At 38.1% G+C, this 22,892-nt stretch overlaps 1 protein-coding gene across 7 annotated transcripts in view; it reads left to right on the top strand.

Annotated features, from left to right (window-relative positions):
- The window catches only part of USP45 (ubiquitin specific peptidase 45), a 52,789-nt gene that overhangs the window by 17,704 nt on the left and 12,193 nt on the right, over positions 1-22,892 (top strand). For 4 of the 7 annotated variants that reach the window (XM_042812032.1, XM_042812051.1, XM_042812028.1 and 1 more), the window contains exons 6-11: positions 1,818-1,963; positions 3,091-3,186; positions 5,357-5,487; positions 17,439-17,526; positions 21,113-21,194; positions 22,194-22,285. In XM_042812032.1, coding sequence (XP_042667966.1) covers positions 1,818-1,963; positions 3,091-3,186; positions 5,357-5,487; positions 17,439-17,526; positions 21,113-21,194; positions 22,194-22,285 — 635 coding nt within the window. Of the gene's footprint in view, positions 1-1,817; positions 1,964-3,090; positions 3,187-5,356; positions 5,488-17,438; positions 17,527-21,112; positions 21,195-22,193; positions 22,286-22,892 lie in introns of those variants that run through there. The other 3 variants (XM_042812065.1, XM_042812074.1, XM_042812056.1) reach the window with 2 other exon arrangements.

The following is a 22,892-nucleotide window of genomic DNA, read 5'->3' as shown; positions in this document are numbered from 1 at the left end:
CCATATGCTTATGCTTTAATTTTTGCCTGCAGTTTTGTCCAGATGGCCTTGTGAACATTGTTTACTTTAAGATGCTGTCCCAGATGTTTTTGAATGCCGATGGATAAATGCAACAACTGTGGTATACTAATACACAAATTATTTACACAATTTTGGCTTTTTTTTTTTTTTTTTCTTTTTAACCATCTCTTCTCCCCAGCATTTTTCTGTGCCCACACTTTTCCAAAAGGAAGAAGTCTCCAATAATATTATCAGATTTCTGAGAGTGAGGAGTGCCTTCAAGCTGCATATACTTGGGGCTCCCTTTCTTCTGCTAAGGTGCTTTTGGAGCTCTTTGTGGATGGAGGAGCATCAGACACTGTAGAATAACCCCCTTGCAATGTAAATTAAAAAATGTTACTGTACATAGCCCGTGAAACAGTGACTGTTTTTGGGTGTGAGCAGCTCTCAAGCCATTTGTTGTTTACTGCATTCAGAAACACGTTGCTTTTCCAAGGACAATTTAGTCTCTTTCTTTGCCCTTCTCTTGTGGAAAGAAGAATATTTTAAACCTGTGTAAGCAGTGTTACTAAGAACATTTAAAAATATCTTTAAACAGCGAAGCACCTCTCGCTGCAGTTTGACAAACTCAGATGCAATTCAGAGAAATAATTATGCCTTGACAGCGCTGCAGGGTGCAGGCAGACTGCATCAGAGGCTTGTTGCAGATAAAATATTTTAATGACTTGTTTTTTATTTAATTATATTTTTTCATCTTGTAAGCAAGAAACTATGCAGAACCTACATTAAAGAACCTTTTGGCATGAGCATTTCATTAACGTAAATAGGCTGGTTAGTTATTTCCCAAGAACACTTTAATGAGATTTCAATGTGAAACTCATTAGAACAAATACGTGAATTCATATGTCAAGGCATAGATTGCAGCATCACAGTTCTTGGCATCTATTAAGTCCATAACTCGTTTACATTGACATGCATTGTTAATCAATATTTAAGACGCTGCAGATGTCAGTAATGTTCATATTTAGTCCTGCAACCATGACAATATGAAAGTTGCTAGTAGAATTCCAGGCTAAATATTGTTATCTCAAGTCTTTCCGTTACCTCTAGGCTACAAGTTAATGACTGTCTAACTTTGCTGCCCCAATCTATTTAAATAATAAGAGAAATAGGAAAACGCACGGATGTTATGCTGGTAGCATATTCCATTGCAGTTTTATCAAATTCTTGTGGTTTGAAATTAAAATAACATATCCATTTTGGTTTTACTAGCAACTCCTCAGGCTGTTACAAAGGGAGGTGGGTGGGGGTAGCATTTGAGAAAACTGATAACAACTCAAATGGAACTGCCTTGGCCAAGTCGTACCAGACAATTTAAGGAAAGCATAAAAATTGGTGAAGATGTGCAGTACTCAGGTGTAACTTTTGGTTACCTCTCCATAAAGGCACCAAAAAACAGCCCTTGTGTGTGGTGTTTCCAGTGCATCTACAGAACATACATTAAACTTCTTGTTGTTGATAGACTAACAGAACCTATTTTACTTCTTTATTTTTTACATAATGAAGAAGCTAAAGTCTTAGGAGATGTTCTAATTGTTGTGTAAGGCACTTGTTGGACATATATAGTTGTTGGAATTTTTTTCCCCAGGTTTTAACTGTTGATGTCTCATGTTTTTTAAAGGCTTTATGAAGTGGCTTAGTGTGCCATTGGGGTGTCTTTCAGCTTATGTCAAAAACAATAAACATAATCCAAAGAAGGACTGAGTTGTTTTAACTATCCAGTAATCAAGTAATGCTAATCTATAGTTTAATTACAGGTTCATCAAAAATCATACGACTCCGTGATGAAAGCAGTGAAACAAGTGAAATTCTGAGAGGGAAAGGTTCTGGTAATGGTACATCAGTTCCAGTTAAAGGAATAAATAATTTAGGAAATACGTGCTTTTTTAATGCTGTCATGCAGGTAAGATGGAATGCTCATGCAGTTTTCTCTTTATAGACTTCAGAAATGTTAATTTTTATAAACCATGGGCTTTGTGAAAGGTTCTGAAGGTTACCACTTTCTGCTTTCAGGAGGCCCTTTTCAAATTCTTTCCGCTCCTTTCTATCTAAGCAATATTTCCTTTCATTAAAAAAAAAAAAAAAAAAAAAAAAAAGAGTTCCTGGATCAGTAGCATTTTTCAAAGTATTGAGACAAATGAAAATGTCGTGTGTTATATGCTGCATATGTGTGTGGGTTGTACTCCAGCATATGGTTTTATTTGTAGTTCAGCATCAGGCAGTCATGAGTAATGCACGGTATTTAACGTACTGGTGGGTGTGAAAAGTGGTACTTCATGCATATTTTTATTGATTATAGCTTTTTCTTTCCTGACCAGAATGAACTATCTGAGTAAACTTTTATTGATCTGAATGTATAACAAATCCAACATCCTAAAAATAGCAGCAGCTTTGCTAACTTTCATATTGAAACATCTTAATGCCTGCTGGTTGGACAGAGATATATATCTGCAATCAGGACTGAGCAAATGGAATTAAATTGCTTCAAAGGTGTTCTGAACTGGCACACTTCACTTAACATTTATGATTGTGGCTATAAAAAGTGAACTTTTAAGTGTATAATTACTGCAAATTGTTCTCTGAGCAGACGAATGGCACTGAGGAAACCTGTCATCTGCAGCAAACATTAACCAAAATAAAGGAGAAAAAAAAAAAAAGCTGTGGTGCTATGAGGAAGGATACAAATTTTAACAGAAACAAATGTTTTTTCTTATTAGTGTTCTCACCATCAAAGAAACAAAAGCAAAATAAACAAGCTAACAAAAATGTTGTTCAACAATAACAATGTTATTAGTAGGAAAATACTTGAAAATTGTAGCAACAGAATTAGATACAATTTTAGAAGCAGTCTGAGATTAGTGATAGCTCTGGTAAGGGTGGTATCTGCTTTTTCTACTGATTTAAACCTCATTTGCACATTATTAAATATGTCTGGTTTTGTCTAACCCTGAATATAGAATTTATAAACAAAGAGAGCTGGATAGTAAAAAAAATGGGTGTGTTCTTGGATTTGTTTATTTTTTCTTTCAGAATTTGGCACAGACTCACATACTTAATGAACTGATGTACGAGATGAAGGAAAAAGGAACAAAGTTAAAAATCTGTCATACTTCAGACTCCCAGTTGGTAAGTATGCAGTGACAAATATGGATTTGGGCAAACGTGGGAAGAAGCTGCTGCAAGGAAATCACATCTCTGTTAAAGATGAGCTCTTACTCTCCTGTTTCTTTTTGTCTTTGAATTGTAGACAAGATTGGGCATTGTCAGGGTGGTATGGCTATCTTTTAGTAGTTCAGCCAGTTTATGATGTCTGTGACAAAACCAATTGTTCTGCCCTGAAAGAAGGAGAACAGCCACTTCCTTTCATATTTTCTAACACTGAAGTAGCAAATAATTCTTGACCCTAAGAAAGAGTGGCTTATGTTTGTTTCCCATTTTGTTTCTTCAATATGTGTGTGTAATACAGGACAGAGTATTTCTGGCTCTATAAAGTGTTGATGAAATATTTATTCTGGTCTGCCTCAGCAATACATTGATGGGGCTTGTAAAATGTAATGCATGCTTCCCAGATGGAGTGTTAACAAAATACTAGTGTAGACTAAACGTCTTGTCCTCAGAGGCGTATGGGAAAGAAACTATTGTCATTATGATCAACAGTTCCTTGTTGCTTCTTAGAGATGCTCGTTTTCATAATATATTGTTGGCAGGTGAAGTAAGGATAGTGTTCCTTTCCCTCTGGTAGTTAAAGACAGCACTTTGCAGAGTTTTTGGTTTTGTTTTTTTTCTTTTTTTTTCTTTCTTTCTGCTGGTTGCTGGGAGCTTTCTGGTGGTGGTAAGGATTGAGAGGTGGGAATCTTTCAGACACTGCTGAAATTACAAAGATTTCTGTAAATTGTTCTCAGTGCTGCTCATAGCTTCTCCAGGCAAGAGCAGTGTGAAATTCATTGCACTGTTACCTTTCTTACCGCTAATGGCAGTTCTGAACAGCAACACGTTTCACCAAGTTATTCCCCAGCCACAACTGAAGTCTGGAGCTTGTTTGTGCCTGGAGGCTTAGAAAAGCAGTGGTATGTTGGCTTATGTGTGATGTGAACCTTACACAGCCATAAGGTTGAAAGATTTATTTTCTCTTTAATGACAGTGCTTACAAAATAAGTAAGCTCTTTGGAGCACAGAATGTATTTTGTGGTCTGTGTATGTCAGCAGAGGATCAGAGGACTTTAGTAGCCTAACTGATTGTAATGGGGAAACTGCTAGCTTTGTGCTTGGTAAAGGGTATTTCTCAAGTTTTGATAGTGCATATAATGTGATGCGATTACTTTATGTGTTTGTGCATCCATAAAGCTTATATTTTGTTCAGTTCTGTTTTTAGAAGAGACACACTCTCTAGTTGTTTGTCTGGAAATTGTAATCTGTTTTTGTGAGGATCAGGAGACCAGTAGACATTGGGACCAAGGATGAACCTAGGGGCATGTGAAGGAGTGCCAATGGCCTGCAGCTTTCTGAACGCAAGTAGCCCCAAAGCAACTCAGAAGCATGCTTTGCTTCTGGTCAGTTCCCTGCAGCCCTGGGACCTGCTGGGAGGTGTGAGTCTTAACCTGGAGAAGATGATGCCATGTCCTGCAGGTTGCCCCAAAAATGGCTGGTCTACACTGGTCTGATGTCAGCCTCTGCTTGTGAACTGCAGCCTGAGCCTTTCTGGTGCTTGGTGCCTGGGAGAGCAGGGTGGGCTTCTGTGGCTGCTGGATGTGTGACAATTTCGGTATGCAACTCTCAGCTCAGTACATATGGGAAGAAGAGTAAAACAGATAAAGCAAGGGGTATATAAGGCAAATTCCACTTGGCGCTTATATTTTGAAAAACAGATTGAGTAAATAAGATTTCATTATGTTTGTTACTAATTAGTTTCAGAGAAAAAATGGAAGAATGTTCCCTTATGGATAGCTTTGATGAACCATAGCCTGGCAAAAAGACCTCACTGTTTAAGAACTCATGACTTTTTCTGTAAACACTCCTATATTTCACTTAATTCTGGGAATAATGGACATGCTTGTTTAAAAAAATTACTGGTTAACAGCCAGTTTGTTCGCTGAGAATTTCTTGGTATTGTTATTATTACGGTTTAGTTAATAAGTTTGCTCTTTCACTGTCTTTAGGTGACATCAAGCTTTTTTAAAGAGTCAAACTGCCCAAGACTAAAAGTTACTTTGCTCTTTGTGATAAATGTATTAACCTGAAATAAGACTTGTGTGTCACTCATTTTGAAGTTGATGCATATTTTACTTTTACTTTGAAGGATCCTTTGGTGGTAAACCTCTCCAGCCCAGGACCCTTGACTTCAGCGATGTTCTTATTCCTTCACAGCATGAGAGAGGCTGGAAGAGGTCCTCTTTCTCCCAAAGTGCTGTTCAGCCAGCTTTGTCAGAAGTATGTACTGCCAGTATCTTGCCAATAACTGTTTTTTTCCCCTAAATTTACTAATTTACTGTGATGTGTTTCTAAGTGTGTACCATGTCTGTTGTGCTTTCTAGTACGCTCTTAGCTTTTTACTGAGTGGTCCAGAGAACATCATCTTTGTGTTTTAAAGTTGTCAGATTCCATGTTGCACTCCAAGTTGTAATTGCTTTTCATGAAGTGCATGTCTCAGCCATTAACTGCTGACAAGCAATGGGCTTTCACTGGGGTTTAAAGAAGCAGAAGAGGATTTGCTAAAACAAAAACGAATACCATTAACTTTCAGGTTTTGTTGAAGGCTGCATATTAGATTAAAGTTGTGCTAGTACTGTTCAGATGCTTTGGGAAAAAAAAAGAACACCAACAAACTGACCTTTTAAATAGGAAACCTCTGCTATGATGTCTGTCCTTGGCATCATTTCAAAATCAAAAAGATTCTAACAAGTAAAGATGTAAAGCAGTACTGAAATGGCTTATGACACCAGATTGCAAAGTGCTTAGAAGCCCTAAAGAAGCCCCTGTTTCTTGGTGTGGAAAATGCTTACAGTGGTGCTTTGTAGTTATCTTCAGTTATGATGCAAAAAGTCTTGCTTTTTAAAACACCTGTGGAGGACCCATTTAAAAGCTTTTGCAGATATTTTAATATTTACAAGCAAAATAAGCTGTAAAAACAGCTTAAACATAGCTGTGCAAATACGGGTTCAAAATATGCGATAAAGAAACACTAGCTTTTAGGCTGGATTGGAGACCATTTAATTCAGAAACAGAAACCACCTAATACACTTAATTTATCCTCCTTAATATTATACTTTTTTTTTTTCTGTTGTACTTGACTTATTTTTGGTTCTTTTGAGTTGTAAAAGGAAGTGTATGTAAAATGTCCTTACAGTGATTTTGAATCAAATAGTAGTGTTCTCTGTTTAGCATCATCTGCTTGAAAGAAAAATATACAAGGAAGTTATGTTCTTTGCTCTCGTGTTTTGAGGATGACTCAAAAAAGTAATTGTAAGTACAAAACTTGGTAAAGAAGTGGAAGGGAAATTGTTAAATAGGAACAGTAGCTTTTTCTCTGTTAATAATAGAGTGGAAGAGAAAAGGACGTGTTAAACATATTTTGAAGCCCAAGTCAGAAGAGTGATTATAAAGTAATAACAATGCACTGCACTTCAGATGACATTGCACTTTTGAAATCACAGCTGTTTGTATTTGCCTTCTGTTTTTATATTTGTGTAGTCATCAGGTGATGAAACATTATTAAATCCTAGAATCTGTTTAGCCTTGCAAAACAGACCTAACTGAAATGAGTCCTTTCCTGACACATGTATCAGTAATGAAGGCCACATCCTGTTGGCACGAAGTTATGTGTACAGGGACTGTAAGTGCATGCATGGTTAGGATAGAAGGTTTGATCTCGTGATTCTTTTGTTGTTGATGGTGGGCAAGAGAGAAGAAAGGGAGAATTTCAGCAGATTCAGCAATCTGCATTGTTAGTAGCAGAAGAAATGGGAGTCTTTGCAAAATGAATACATTTACTGCCTATAACTAAAACAAGATGCATGCAGTGTTCTGTCATGCCATTTTTATGAGATCTTTTTCTGTTTTTTAAAGTTTGGCTTTCCACTCCTTAGCAAAGCTGAAGTGAAAGAGATAGGATAGCAAAACTATGGGAGTCCCAGCTAGGAGGAAGTCTGCATTGCTGCAGCATTCTCCTCAAGGTGCTTTCTGAATCCTGCTAAGACATTGCGTTAACGAAGCAATTTTAGAGACCTGCATTAGGACCTGCACAAACTCTTTTCACTTAACAAGCAATTCTGCAAGCAGCAGCTTTGTCCTCCTGTGTGGATTCTCTGCTGTTTGGAAAGGTTCAACTTTAAAGGGACACATTATTTATAGTTTCCCTTATGTTACTAACTAGACTCTTACTTTCATAAACTTCAAAGAAATATAATTGTCATCAGTTTTGCTTGAATTTGTCTATTAGCCTCAAAAGTTATGAAGATCAAGTGAGGGGAGCATACATGTGCATGTTCTCACATGGATCCCCAGTGATGCATGTTAGAAAACTGTGTAGGTGAATGGATTGTCCTTCACTTCCTGCTCCTGAAGAATCCTTGACAATTCTCATTAGAAATATTACTTCTGTTATTTAAATGTAACCCATTTGTCGTACAAAACTAAAGACTCAGGGAATACAGCCTGGTGTAGTGGTTGGCAACCCTGCACATAGCAGGGGGGTTGCAACTAGATGATCATTGTGTTCCTTTTCAAACCAAGGGCATTCTATGATTCTGTGATTCCTTTTGGTCTAGAATTTAGGTTGGATTCTGAATTCTGTCTCCCCTCTGACCACTTACAGGTCTTGTATGGTGACTACTAGGTGAAATTATTTGAAGACTTCAATAACAAGAGATTTTTACCTCAATTTTACCTCTCTCTAAAAAATACCATCATTTGTACCTCTGCAGATCTAGATAAAAAGTTTATGTGTTTCATTTCAACTCACATTTTTAAAAATTTTGGCTATTGTATTTCCATCAACTTTCCATTTTTAGTTGGAATGACCTGTATCTGTACCTCCTCAAAATAGGAGCAGGGGTTACATTTTGCATCTTAGAGCGAAAAGCTTCCAGGAGGGTAAAAGCTCAAACAGCATCTCTGCTAAAGAGACAAGAGGATGAATGTGAAAAGAGAATAACTGCACTGAAAAAATATGTTGATATTTCAGAGAGAGTTGTCAGAGAAAGACACATAGGCTAATGCCAGGGGAAAAGAGCACAAGTGAAGGACATTTAATGCTGTTGTTTTAGTTTTTTATATTGCACATGGAAGATTTCTGAGTCCAATTGCAGCTTGATTTCAGTTTTTTAACTTCTTTCCCCATCAAATATCTCACTGTCACAGTTTCACTATGCAGAATATGACCTTTCTTCAGTAAAGAGATTATGAAATACTTTAGAGAGAGTCTAAGATGCACTTGTCTGTGGTAGTAGGAGTTGGAGTCAGTGACTGAGGAATTACCTTTCCAGCCCTGTATTTGTCTTTACCATGACATTAGTTTGAGAAGTTGCTTATAGTGTACAAAACAGGGAGACACACTGAGTGATTGTGCAGAGTTTAGACTTTTGAGTACGACAGTGATTTCCCAGTAACATTTTTATCATGTGTGGCAGGAGATTGGTCCTTCAAAAATGATTGCTTTTCCATAGTAGCACAATTTGGATATTTGTATTTATATATAAATTATATATAAACACACTAATTTATCTAGCTAACTAGATACCTCAGGTAAAGCAACTACTGTGCCTGGATGCTTGGAGAAGAAAAGTGTATTTCAAGCTTTTTTAAACACATCTATATTTACACTGATCTGTTCTGATGGGTTTGGGATTTCTTTTTTACGCCTCTAGCAGAGTAACGACATATTTTCATGTTGGATCAATTGATGTGAGATAGAATCATAGAATCCTTGGATTTGAAAGGGATCTTTGAAGGCCATCTCATCCACCTCCCCTGCAATGAACAGGAACACTGCAGCTAGACCAGGTTGCTCAGGGCCTGAGCCAACCTCTCACTGAAAGTCTCAAGGGGTGAATCATCAACCACATCTCTGGGACCTGTGCCAGTGCCTCACTACCCTCGCTGTAAAATACTTTTTCCTTATATCTAACCTAAATCTACTCTCTTTAAGCTTGAAAACATTTCCCCTTGTTCTATCACAACTTACTAAATAATTGGTCCCCTTCTTTTCTGTAGCTCCCTTTTAGATATAGAAGAGAGATAGAAGTGATATAGAAACTGTATAGTTTAACACATGACACTTGCCCTCATTTGCAATTCAATTCCTGAAGAACTTCTGAATTTGATATCCAGAGTCACTTTTTTTATTTTTTATTTTTCTGGGGAGGGGAGCACTTGCCCTTGTAGGATTTCAAGAGTTTGCTTCAGCTGTTCCAGGATGAGTTTGAGTGCTAGCACTTGAGTTAGACATCCTTACTCAAATCATTTGAGATGTGCTCAGTGGGAAAAGAGCAAAGAAGCAGGGAAGGAAGGAAGAACATAAAGGAAGAGGTGAAGTCACTTAGAAATGAGGCTAGGTGTGGACAGGGAGCTTGTAAAGAAAGGGAGCAGATGCTGCCTTGTTCAGTTGGCAGCCCTGTAATGACACTGAGTGGAATCCTAGAGCCCGTAAGTGGGAACACTCTGCAAGTGTACGTGTATTTTCTGCTCAAAAGAAGAGATCTGGGGACATAGTCGTTTCAGCTGCAAGCTGCATCTTTAAGAGTCTAGGGAGATTGCAGAGTGAAGTTCATCATCTTGTGTATGAAAGGGTATTTATGGTGCATTTTTTTTTAAATAACAAAGGGAAAAAATGATAGTGAGTGTTAATTTTGTCAAGTGGTGGGGTAGCCAGGTTGAAGAAGAGAGGAAGAAGAAGAGAAACGGATGAGTCTTTCTATAGCAACTGTTTAGCGTCTGGTACTAATTCTTCCACTGTTAATTCTGTTAGTGTTGCAGCTGTCAGATGTTTTGCTAGGACAGATTGCGAACATAGCTACAGGGCCCTTCTGTTTGTTTTCCACTATTCTGAATATTAGGATTGCAGACTTCTGACTTATCTGGAGACTTAGTGACTAATGCAACGTTTATATATTAAGAGGACATACATTTTATTTCCCTTATTTGTTATCAATAGGTACTTCTGCTGGTGGATGAAAGCGTAGATTTGTGTAGTGAATAAATCTTGCAGTATATAAATTAATAGTCCAAGAAGGAGTTACATAATGTTAGAAAAGCTGCTTCAAATTAAATAGTTATTTATGGCACTATGGTACTATATTGCTGCATTAACACTGGGAAAATATTTTCTTAACACAGTTTTTATTGGTGATGACTAAATCCACGCACGAAGTTTAGTTTTTAGTTACTTGTTTTTCCTAATGAGTATTAATCATTCCTTCTCATGCACAGAAGGTAGAACTCATGGTAGAGGTTTGTATGGAGCTGACAGAGCTGAGATCATAGGCATTTAGGACTGTTGATTAGTTTTGGAGAGAAAGCTAAAAATGTTTGGCGCATTCCACATTTGTCACTTCTGAGCATTTCTGCTCAGAAGAAACAGGTAATTTTGTACCAAACTTAAGAAGCGAAGAAAAGGAGACTTACTAGCTATAAATCTTTTTGATACTTTTCTTTTAATACTGTTGTAGAGAAAAATTTTTCTTAAAAAAAGATGTCCAACTTACTAATTTTGACTATTTGACTTTTGCCATTTAAAGGCAGTAGCAGCAGAACACCAGGTTTGTGTTTTCTTGACCAGTAGTGAAGAATGACTTCTGGTCCCAGTTTTACCATTGTGTTCCCTGCTGGTAGTGCTGCCTCATGTTCTGGGTCTCTCCGACAGAGGACCCTCTCTGGCAGAGGAGTCTGCATCGCCTCCTGCAGCAGAATGTGAGAGATTGCACACTTTCAGTGCAGTCTGTTGATTTCCACAGTTTCTGAACACAAGAGAACATGGATGAGATTTATGACTGCAGCATAGACTAATTGCATAAGTAAGTCGTGTGCATTGGTAGGATTCATCTGCTTTTGCTCTTCAGTTTTGGGTTTGCTTCTTCCATTCAGAAGGAAGAGCTGTGCAGCGTTTTGGACAGGAGAAGTGTTTGTTTCTTGTGAGGTCTTGATGAGCTAAGTAGGCACTGATTGTAGATACAGTGAAGAGGGAAAAGAATAATTTCCTTAGGTGTATCTGCAGCTGGAACATCCGTGTTAACCAGAACAGAACATTGCAAGATAAAGCCCTTCCAGAGCTCTATGGAGAGGTGACAAAGATAGCAACACTTCAAGTGAAGAGGGACTTAAATATCAGGAGATCAGACAGAAGAGGAAATTTAAAAATGTTACCGCAAGAGAACACAATGAATGATAGAAGATAAATTAGCGATACGTATTTAACTGCCCTCGTAAGAGTTCAAGGAGCTGCATGAAAATGGAAGGCAGCAGATTTAGAGCCAGAGGGAGAAAAAAAAAAGTCTGTGGGTTTTTTGTTTGTTTGTTTGGTTGGTTTTTTTAGGTGTTTTTTAAATTATTTTTTGACGTTCTATATAACTAACCTGTACAATTTGCTATCATGGAATGCTATTAAAAATATCAGTAATTAAAGGAAGAAAGAAGAAGGGGATGTTCATATAAAGGGAACTTTTCTGTAAGGTCTTATAACTTTATGCACGGACCTCGTGTACAGAGGCATTTACTTGGCTACCAGCTGGTAGACTAGAAGAAATTTCTGCAGAAAAGGAAATTTCCATTACTTAGTAAGAGGAACTGTATTTTCTCTGTAGTGGTTAAGTGGGAAATGGATCTGTTCTGGCATGTCAGCTATTCCCTCCGTTCAAAGATAGCTGTAAGAAGGGCTTTTTGCTCATACATTAGAGTTCTTGGTACACTGTAGTAACGGAATGATACCGCATTTCCTTTGAGGGGAATGTAAGGGAGGAAAAGATGAAGCAAGTCATGCAGTACATCAGAATGAGAGCTAAATCCTGTCCATGCCATCAAGATGGGACAGGCACATCTCTTGTTTTTTATCTGGGTTACATGTGCCAAGCCTGTGTTTTTTTTCCTGTGCAGCACCTCATGCTGAATGTTTGCGACTCTGTGTCGGATCTGAGGTAATAACTTAATTTCCCTTAGCAAATAGAAGATAAGAATTGAAAGTATAAATATTTAGAGGACTTCAGTTTCCTTTAGCTATGTATGTTATGGTGTAGTTTTTGTTACTAAAAATGTTACAGGAAGTTAGATCATCATGAAAAATATTTTGCTAAGTGATAAGCAGTTGTAACTTGTCTCCAGATGAGTAGTGAGAGGATAGCTAAGTAGCGTGTATGTGGATGTCACAGTTGTCCTTCAGCACTTATGGCCATTAGCAGGAGTTCAACCTGTTCTGTCATTATACTGCTGACACTGTACAACAGGTTGTATCGCATTGGCACTGGCTTCCATATGTCAGCACATCTGTGAGCGGTCAACTCAACCAACCATCTTAAAGTCCCCCACTTTTGCCAAGGATCTTGCTTGAAGCATATTTTCAAGGAGACAAGAGTGCACATCTTTTAGTTGTCAGATTTCTATGTATCAGCATGGATTAATTCCTTTTTCCTCCCGAATACTAGTTTATAAATGTAGGAGTTTTCCAGTAAATGCATTATGTCATATGAAATCCCCTCCCTTACACTTCTTGTTGTTTTGTTTTTATTTTGTGGCCTCCTTCTGAAGACAAATTTACTAGCATGAAATGTTGTTCTATGGAACATCGGATATTTAGAATTATACTTGTTATGTAGAATTCAGCAGACACTAATGACCAATTAGCTGTATGTCAGTACTAATAATGACATCATTTTTCAGTCAAAATGAAGGACTCATATCTTCATAGCTTCTTTGCAATCACTTTCTCTGACATTTAAAGCGTCGCTTACATTCCCATCATCCTGTCCCCATTAAAATCCAAGCATGTAGATTTATGTAAGGCTGGATGAGGATTTAGTGCAAGCACAGAGAATGTAAATAATCTTGCCCACTACAGATGCACTGTGTGCTAATAAAATGAAAGATTAACTAGTGGTGCTCCATTGAAAACAGCTGTAGTTGGGTTCATTTTTGGAAATGGAATATACAGATAGACTATTTTGCCTTCAAATATCATTGAGGAAAATACTTTTAATCAGAAGTGACTATTATCTGGTGTTTATCTGTGGCAGGTTATGCTGTAAACTGCAAACAATAACAAAAGGCATTTTTGTGGTTTTTTTTTTTTTTTTTTACTTTGCATTGTAAAATTAACTTTGTGATGTGTTCCTACAATTAAAAACACCAACAAAAGCTCTCCTGTAGGTGTGATGGAGTTTTTCACTGCTTCTTTATCAAGCAGATATATATCTGTCTCTTCCTTTGCTATGTTTTGTAGCCCTGTGGCTGTGCTTCTGCGAGCAAAAAAAAAATCCTATTAGTATAAAGATCTAGCTTGTGTCAGTGCAGTAATTTATTCTGTCACTATGTACAGGAGCTATTAATATGGATATGTTGGAGGAGATATGCTGAATATGCCTTTTAATTCTCACTGTGTCAGGAAAAGAAGGCATTTCTTATAAATAAAAGAAATAATAATCATGTGTATAACCAGGCTTGTCAGACTTGCACTGATCTCTACAAAAGGGTTTTTAAAAAAAGGTTCATTGCTTTCTGGCTATTTAATGAAAGAAGCAATGAGAAAACTGTTGTAGGCAATTGAAAAGTTAAAATGTGTGCATGTTCCTCTAAATATGTGTGCAAGTTAATATCTCATTTAATTTTTGTAATGCAAATTGTGTGTTTTCTTGGATTCAATATAAAGGTTTAGTGCTTTTTGGAATGTTTTGCTTTAATAATCAAATTAATTGGAAATAAAACATTTGATGTGGATAACAGCAAAAGGCTGCATTTTAATAGTGTTAGTCCAAAGTGTTTCATTTCTTAGAGGAGTACTTCATGTTTGAATTTAGTGATATTATTGAAAAATTTGGAATTCAATGTTTAGGTTGACCTGCACATGCAAAAATATATAGCTTTAAAAATATACCTGCTTTGCTGTGTCCAGTTTTTCTGTAAACCTTTTCATAAAGCAGTGTCCTTAAGTCATTTTAATTATGAGTGTTATCAGCCTTCTCTCAAAGCACAGATCACATGCAGACGTGCTTTTTGTAAACGTGAACGTGTTGTTTTGCATGTGCAGGACCAGATTTATTGCACTTTAGGCACTGACCTTAGATTCCTAGCCACCTTAGCTCCTTCTCCAGTTACCGTGCTTACATCGCGCTTACAGGGAGCGACTCAGGACTTGGACCCTTCTATCACTGTACTGCATGGAGCCTCAGACTGCTACATCCTAACATGACATCTTGCCTAGATTTGATTTTACTACAGTAGGCACGTTGCAAGTCTGATGCTTTTTCATATGGTAGCCTTTAATTTCTGCTACCCACGAGCACGAATTTTCCAAAGCCAACCTGGGTATCTGTATCGTGTAAGTAGGAAAGAAGCCTCATCTGCAGGAATCCTAGGACAGCTAAAGAGCATGGCTGGGCAAGAAAGATTACTGTGTGTTGAGAAAATGCAGATAGATATTTACAGCTCAGTGCACTCGTTAGTCAGAGCATGCAATCTGGGGCTGAACGTGAAAACTGGCTCGAGATGCATTTCATAAAATTGAATAACCGAGTATGTGGTTGGTTTTTCTGTCCCCTCTGCCAGTTTGATCAAATTCCTGCTTGAGCTCTGCGCAGCCAGTTGTCTCCTGTGCTAGATTTTGGAAGATTTTTAGCACGTGGCTCAGCCTACACATCTTACTGTGCAGCAAGGGACGCAGCTGCCATTTGGTGGCATTACTGGAAATAAAACAGAGAAAAAAAAACACTTTCAAATCCCATTTTAGATGAATCAATCCAAGACTTTAATTAAAAATCTGAGGAGTAACTAGTTTGGAAAGACAGGCGTGTTTTGGCCAATAAATCATTGTTAATGTAAATAACAGATTATTTATGTGGAATATTTGCACAGTTTCACGAGGGATTGCAAGAAGCTAGAGATCCAAATTGCTGTGAGAAACTATTGTTGTCTCAGTACAGGTAACATCTGAAGTATCTATCCCCATACTCATAAGTGTGTTGTATAATGTTTATGTAATCAATACCTGCAAATTATGGTACTTACAGTGTATTTAAATACTGTGAGCAGTACACAAGGAATCAGCAGTTTTGAATACTGGTGATGTAGACTACTGAATGCCTGTGTCACAAATAGGCAAAACATCACCCCAGTGCAGTTGACTGGTGTGTTAGTAGAGTTTGAAACAGATGCTTTTTCTCTTCTGCTTTATGAGAGCCATGTGGATGCTGCTGGTGGTCTTTTTTTACTGGAATTGCCTTTGCTGTGTAGTCTTCAGTTTCCATGTGTCCAGCATAGTGAAGTGCAGCAGTAAATAATGGGCAAGTGCCAGTGTTCCTTTTGCGTCCTTGGGCTGACTGGCAAGCTGGCTGGCCTCTCTTGGTGCTGGTGCCAGGCACCATCAAGGAGGACAAACTGCTCCAAGGACAGGAGAGGCTGAGGGAACAAGGGCAGCACCAGATGTATGTTTTCTGGGGCATGTAGATTCTTTCTGTCCAGACTTTTAGTTTCTAGAGATGAAACGTACTGAAGTTCATCTTTTTTAAGATGATTTATTTCTCTGTTTAACCTGAGTAGTAAGCTTGTATTATTGTAGAAGGTGGGCTTGTGATCTGGACATTTCAGACACTCAGTATTGTCAGTCCAAAAGCTAGTGGTGTTACTTTTTATGGAAAAGCAGTGTCTTCATCGATTGCAGCTCCGATACATTATAGCTAGTGGGGATTTCCAAAACAAAGCGATCTTCATTTTGTCCAACTGCAGTGTGGGAAGGAGGGCTGTAGCACAGTTATACAAAAAGTGCTGCCATGCACCCCACAGACAAGATTGCAGGACAGCTGGAGAGTTGGAGCCCTGCAGCCTTCTGCTGTGAGCCCTGCAAATGCTCGGCCTGAGAGGCTGCTTGCTGCTGTGCTGGGGGGTGGCCACAAGGAGCTGCCCTGCAGGAACCAATTCTGGTGGGCTCAGGGCTAGCACGTGTGCCATCCATGCTTACAGGTGCAGCATGGGAATGGGCTTTAAGGGGTTTTACCAAAGCTTGTGAAGTACTGGAGGAATGTATCTCATTTTCTAAACTTGATTAACGGGAAGATAAAGAGCTTTATATCATGATTTTCATTTTAATGCCAGCTATTCCGATTAATAAAGGAAACTGTGGTGATAGGAAATACAGCAGTGTTAATAAATGACAGTAACACTTTAGATTCTTCATGATCTTCCATGATTTGTACGTATAACTTCTTTGGTGCACTCAGGAATTGCAAAAGATCTAGAATTTGTGATGCTTTTGTGTTCAGTATGCAGTGGGAGCAAAATTCCTGATGCACTTGGTTGTTCTGATGGATGCTTAAGAAAGGTTCCTTTGAATTAGTGTAGAGTGGTGCATTTTGAACCTCTGTCATCTGTTCAGTGTTGTTTTGTTTTTTTTTTTCTCTCAAAACTAGTTGGGTATACAATTCTTCAAGCAGCTCTGGGGAAAATTATCAGGTGTGTACACTGGTTTATTGCCTGCTTTAGCAGACCTGATAATTTTTGGTACCTGGACTCAAATGTATTGTGACAATCAAAAACTTTGAAGAGATTGTCCCATCAATGTCAGGATTTTTCCATTTTAGGTCTGAAGCTATGCTTTATTTGCTCCTAGTCATGCTGTACATTTTAATGCAAGCTTCAGATACTAAGTATTGCAGTTTATTAGGCTATAGAACAGGAGTTTGAATGTGGCTGTGGTGTGATTACCATGGCATATGGTTCATGATGTTAAAAGGTCCTTGTGAAAACTTATGTGAAGCAAATATAAGAGAAACACTTACCTGATGATATAAGAGCAGCTAACTCTTACGCAGGGAGTGTAAGCTGCAGATTAATAGAGTGGCTGGCTTGGAGCTGATCTGAAGAGATGGCTATAGATACTTTTGTTTAAGAAGTTAAGATTTATTTTTATTTGGATTCTGACCTGTGCATTTTGCTTGTCTGTGTGCAACCTTATAACTTCTCTTAGATTTCAAGGTAATCTTTTTCCAATTTAGATTATCAGGCTGCTTCTGTTTTGCTGTATGCAGACTTCATGCACATCTGCTGTGATGTGAGTTGCATGAGATAGCTGGAGTGTCCCATTAGGTCCAGTACAGATTGCATCCGTTTGTACCTCAGCATCCCACAAGAACCTGGCATAGATATTGTCTCTCAGTGTAACTGTAAATTCCTTACTGCTTCTGTTGCAGGGCCCCTCGATTTAAGGGATTCCAGCAGCAGGACAGCCAAGAGCTTCTGCACTATTTGCTGGATGCAATGAGGATTGAAGAAACAAAGGTAACACCTTTGTGTGTGTTAAAAAGTCAAGAAATACTTGCCTGTACTGTAAACTGATTGTTATTCCTCAGTATTCTTTGTGTTTCCATTGTTCTTCATGTTTTAAAGATGTCCTTTATAAAGAAGGTGTGGCTGTTTTTGTTATCTTGAGAAAAATAATGACTTTTTAGGAAGATGATGCAGTCGTGTTCATGTTGGTATCTTAAAATTGCTGATTGGAATGAAAGTTTCACTGAGCAATAGAAAGAGTGTGGCAAGTAGATCATGATGACTTTGGGAGTGTGAATTGTTCTTCATTTATTAAGAAACAAAAGAACAAAAAAGCCCCTTCTGAGGATTCAGGAAAAATGCCTGTGAGGATAAGCCTTGGGACAGAAATTAGCAGCTCCAAGAAGTGAGTCAGCCCACAATTTTCATAGAATCCTATTTCACTGAAAAAAGTAGAACAAAAATGAAATCTTGCAGAGTTTCCTTTATCTTAAGAAGGTGTTAAGAACTGCTTATTTTATAAATAACATGCTATGTTCTATTAAAATCTACGTCTGAGTATGTTAAGTATAGAACTAGTTGTAGTAAATGAAAAATGTTCCCCCTGTACCTTTTTTCATGTTTCTTTTCCTTTGTTGTTTCTACCTCCTGCATTGTTGGATACAAGATAGTGGCTTTTTGCTTGCTTGAACTATTTTGATTGTATCTGATTTCATCTGCCTTAGTCTTGGAACCTTCCTTTCTGATGATATTGTGGTAAATAACCTTCTTTGAGTCTAGTCAAAGGAAGGTCCTTAAACATTGTACTGACCAGCGTGCTTCTCTTCCGTCTCATTTCATAAGGCAGGGAATGTAACGATCCTAAGTTGAGTTCTTCTGGAAACAAAATATAAAGCTGTAACAGAGCCCAGTTTGTTACACTAGAGTAACACTGAATGAACCCTGACATCAGTGTACTTAACAATAAGCAGAACTGAACTGCAGGGTATAAGACCCGACTGTTGACATTGTCACGGTTACAGGATGGTATCAGTATAGGCACACCACAGAAGCAGGTGACTGCTGCTGCTTTTCCTATTCAGTAAGAGCAGTAGCTGTGCTTTTACAGTAGAGGGAAAGTCTTGCTGCTGTTTGTTAATTTTCATGTAATAAAAGATGGAAAGTATATTTGCTTCACAGTCGTGGATTTGCCAGAAGCAAGACCATTGCAGCCACTAAACTGCTTCTCTAGTCACCACTCTTACCCCTGCCATCAGTCTCTTGGCCCATCAGTGAGTGTGCCATCATTACAATAACGTGTGTTTTCGGTTGTCTATTGAGTCATCTGTTAGAGCTGGACAGCTATTGAAGCTACCATAAAAGGGTAAGGGGACACGCTGCGAATTCAAATGACCTTTCAGGCAGCAGAGCACGTCTGCCACCCTCAGCACTGGGCACATAAGGGCTGGTCCCACCCTTTCTGCAATTACACCCCTGTTTGCCTGCAGTGGTGCGTTACAGCAAACACTGACTCCGTCACCTCGGGCTGCTCGCCACGGGTCACGACTAGTGAAAGCTCTGTCTTTTTTTTTTCATCTTGTATCTGGAGTCTGTAGATTGTGTGACAAACAGAGTGGGTCAGGGCACGTTCTGCTCTGTGCCAGTAGGGAGCGGCATTGTCAGCCCTGGGAACTCTGCAGCTGCCCGCTGCCCAGCCCCACGCCCCCCAGCCCGCTGCTAGGGAAGGCTCCCAGCATGCTGCCTGCCACCAGAGCCAGAAGTGTGTCCAGCGACTGCCTGTTCTCCTGGGCACTGCTTGTAATGCTGTGCTCCAACAGAGGCATGCATAGGTGACAGCCTATGCTCTGTGCTCCACCTGCCAGAGGCCTGGCTGAGTGCTGCAGGCTGGCCGGTGCCCCTGCTGGGAGTCTTGCATTGACTGCCAGGGCTCTGAGGAGAGATGTGTATAGTACAGAGCATGACATGAGTTACAACAACTTATATAGCTCCCACGATTCACATTCCACTTTTGCCTTTTATCTGTTTTCCTGTTTCACGAAACAGCCTTCTCAGATCAGTGTTGAACTTTTTCCTGTCCCCGTTAGTGTATGTGTGTACACAAGTGGGTTTTTAAGATAAAAGGCTGTCGATACGACGATAAAAATTACATCCTGACCAGCGTACCCAGCAATGTGGGCTGGAGATTGTTTCACACCAGGGCCCAAAGTAGCTGAACCCTGCTGCTAATTGATTAATGTCTGCTGCCATTGTCGGCAGCACCCTGCCCATTCAAAGACTGTGTTTTTCTTTGACCTAAATAAATGGTTCAACGCACTAATCCCAACAAAAGAGTCGCTTATGGCCCTAGACCCATTTGTGGTGTTCAACTTTGTGAATTATCTATTGATTAGCCCTTTTAGTATATTGTTGGCTTTAAGATGAACAAAGCTGAGCTTGGGGCAGCGGGAGTTAATTCACAAGCCAGGTCACATACTCATAAGGTAGGAGTATGACTTATCCTGATGGGTGCCTGAACTGGAAACCAGACCTCTGGGGCTGCCTGCCATCGTCACGCTGTCATCGATGGCTTGAAAGTGCACTTTGCTGTCTGCAAACACAAGTTATTTGTTAGCTTTTTTCTGCTGGTGCACAGGTTTTGTGTTACTCGTGGAACGGTTGGTACCACCATTTGTTCATAGAAGAGTGCTTTGCTCTCTAGTTGTGACTTCGATACCATGTTTCATTGTAAATGTCATTTGCACCCTGACATGGGAAGCTGTTAGTGGAGTTTCTGGATTGGAAAACAAGTACGTTTACCACGAGAGGAAAACCAGGATTAGGCAAGCTGCAGTGTTCTCTGGTGGTGGAGTCAGCACAGTCCTCGCCTTCCTCCTTCACAGCTCATCACAGGATGGGCAGAAGCACATTTTATATGGGCACGTGCTAGCAGCATACACATCCAAATGACTCATAAAAATACCTCTTTATCCCAGTTGCAAATTGAGAAATATAGGGGAAGACTTCCCTATTTCAAGCTGCAACCACTGCTCACAAATAAGGATATATTTCTTTCTGATTCTTGTTTAAAAAATGTAACTTTCTGGGATTGTTTTTTTAATAGCGTTGCTGAATTTTATATGAATTCGTAGAAAGTTCTGTGTATGTTTGAAGATCTTCTGACATATCTTTGAAATGTACAGTGTTAGAAAATAAACAGAAGTAATAAATGGCTGAAGAAAGTCACAGAAGACTGGCAGTTGAAAGGCTGTTAGCTGCCCTTAGCTGCCTTTAAGTATTTTGTATCCCAGTCGATCGGTAATAGACCATTTTTCTGGCAGTATGGTGTTGGTTTTTTCCCCTAACTGTGGAAGAAATGAAAAGCATTTTTTCACTGACAATCTCATTGTTGATAGCCTCTACAGCTGCTCCTTTTTGCGGGGAGGAAATTTTGAAATGGTTACATACTGAAGCTAATAAGCTTGTTTAGCTTTGACAGTGTTAATGAATAACAGTAATAAGTTATGCTTCTTTTAATCATATATTAATAGTGTTTAGAACGTTTACACTGTAAGTACTTGCTCATTTTTTTTTAATTCTATTGCTATCTTTTACATTACAGCGTATACAAACTGGTATCTTAAAAGCATTTAATAATCCAACAACTAAGACAGCAGATGAAGAAACTAGAAGAAAAGTCAAAGGTATGAAACACTTTATTGAATCACTTTTAAAATGTAGAAGTTTTAAAATACCGTTTTCTTCAAAGCTAACTATAGCAAACAGCAGTCTGAAATTACTGTAGTGTTAAAATGTTTTATTATGTGTTATTCTAGTGCCCCCTAGCGCATATCTAAAGTATAGAGAGCAGCTTATGTACAGACTGTAGCCAGAATAAAAGTTTCCATTGTATTAGTAATGCCTTCTGTAAAGTTATATAGAATCTAGTTTTGCTTTCTTAAATAGCCTGCTGTTTGTTTGTTACATAGCCACAGTTACTGTATTGCTCAGAGCTGCCACTTAACATAAGCAAAAGTTGTTTCTATCAGGTGGCTGATACTGAGTGCTCGAAATACGATTACAAAACCAAAGTGGGAAGCTGTTTCAAAAGAATGCTTGTTTTTTTTTTTTTTAACAAGTTTAAAATCATTTTTCTTTTATGTATATTCAAAAAATGTAATACTTTTTGCTTAATTAAAGTCTAAATAATGATGAAGCTCTTTTGAACGTTGGCCTTCCCAAATCTGCAACAGTTGAGACATAGAACTACGTTCTTTTTTCTTTTTTTGTGTTTTCTATTGGCTTTTTTTTTTTTTTTTTAGTTTTATAGTTTTGAAGGCTGTTTAGAAAAATTGACAGCCTGTCTGCTGTTGTAGTGTCTGTATCAAAGCAATACAATACTGTGTATATACTATATATTAAAACTGAGATTATATTTAAAGGCTTCTTGAGAGATACTGTATGATTATTTTGTTATAGCAGGTGGGGAAAGTGAATATGAAGAGAATTGTATCACTGAATAATAGATGTTTTTAAATACTGACATACAGTATATGATGGCTTAGTTACTGTGTTGTGTTTAAAAACTTTTGAATATCTTTAATAATTATGCTTTCAAAATAAATCTTAGAATTTTGTTGTACTTTAAGTTTGGCATTGGATCTGTTATTTTTCACATTTAAAAAAAGGCAATGTTTTTTCAGCATATGGAAGAGAGGGTGTGAAGATGAACTTCATAGATAGGATCTTTGTTGGTGAATTGACTAGCACTGTCATGTGTGAGGAATGTGAAAATGTAGGTATTTTGGAATTTGGTTTGATGTGGAATAGATCACATACTGGTTTGATTACATTGTCTTGAAAGTATAAAATTGTATTGCCAATTTTATACTTGCTTGTTTGTCTGTAAAAGCAAGACTATTGACAGTTTCTCATTTATAATAATAACTTACTTACGCTTCCTTAAAGCATTATCCTCTGCAAACCTAAGAAGAGGGATCATTTGAATTCAAAGTGGTTTCAAATAGTGGGCTTCATTTTGCATCTAATTTAAGTCTGGAGGTTCCAAATTCTATAATTATCTGTGTTATACTACAATTTTTATTTGATATTCCTAAAATGCTTACCTATCTTAAAATATAAAACCTCCTGCCCAGTCTTCTGGGATATACCTGAAAAATGGGAAGTACTTGCTTTGAATTAGTATGAGTGGGGAAATGCTAAAATTACTTTATTTTCTTTGTGTTTTTTAGAATTAACATAATATCTCTAATGAACAGCATATTCCTTTCATAATTAATATTACTGACATTTCATCATAAATGCTTTCCATTATCCTTATGATTTTCTTAACTTTGGAAAAGAAAAATCTTACTTGCATGACTTTTTAAAACTTAATACTA

The sequence above is a fragment of the Centrocercus urophasianus genome, unplaced genomic scaffold (assembly GCF_019232065.1).
Source record: "Centrocercus urophasianus isolate 14NV4802_14NV808 unplaced genomic scaffold, USGS_Curo_1.0 seq_10, whole genome shotgun sequence".
Classification (NCBI taxonomy): Eukaryota; Metazoa; Chordata; class Aves; order Galliformes; family Phasianidae; genus Centrocercus; species Centrocercus urophasianus.
The sequence above is the reverse complement of the archived record's forward strand: the minus strand, read 5'-3'. Positions and strand labels throughout refer to the sequence as shown.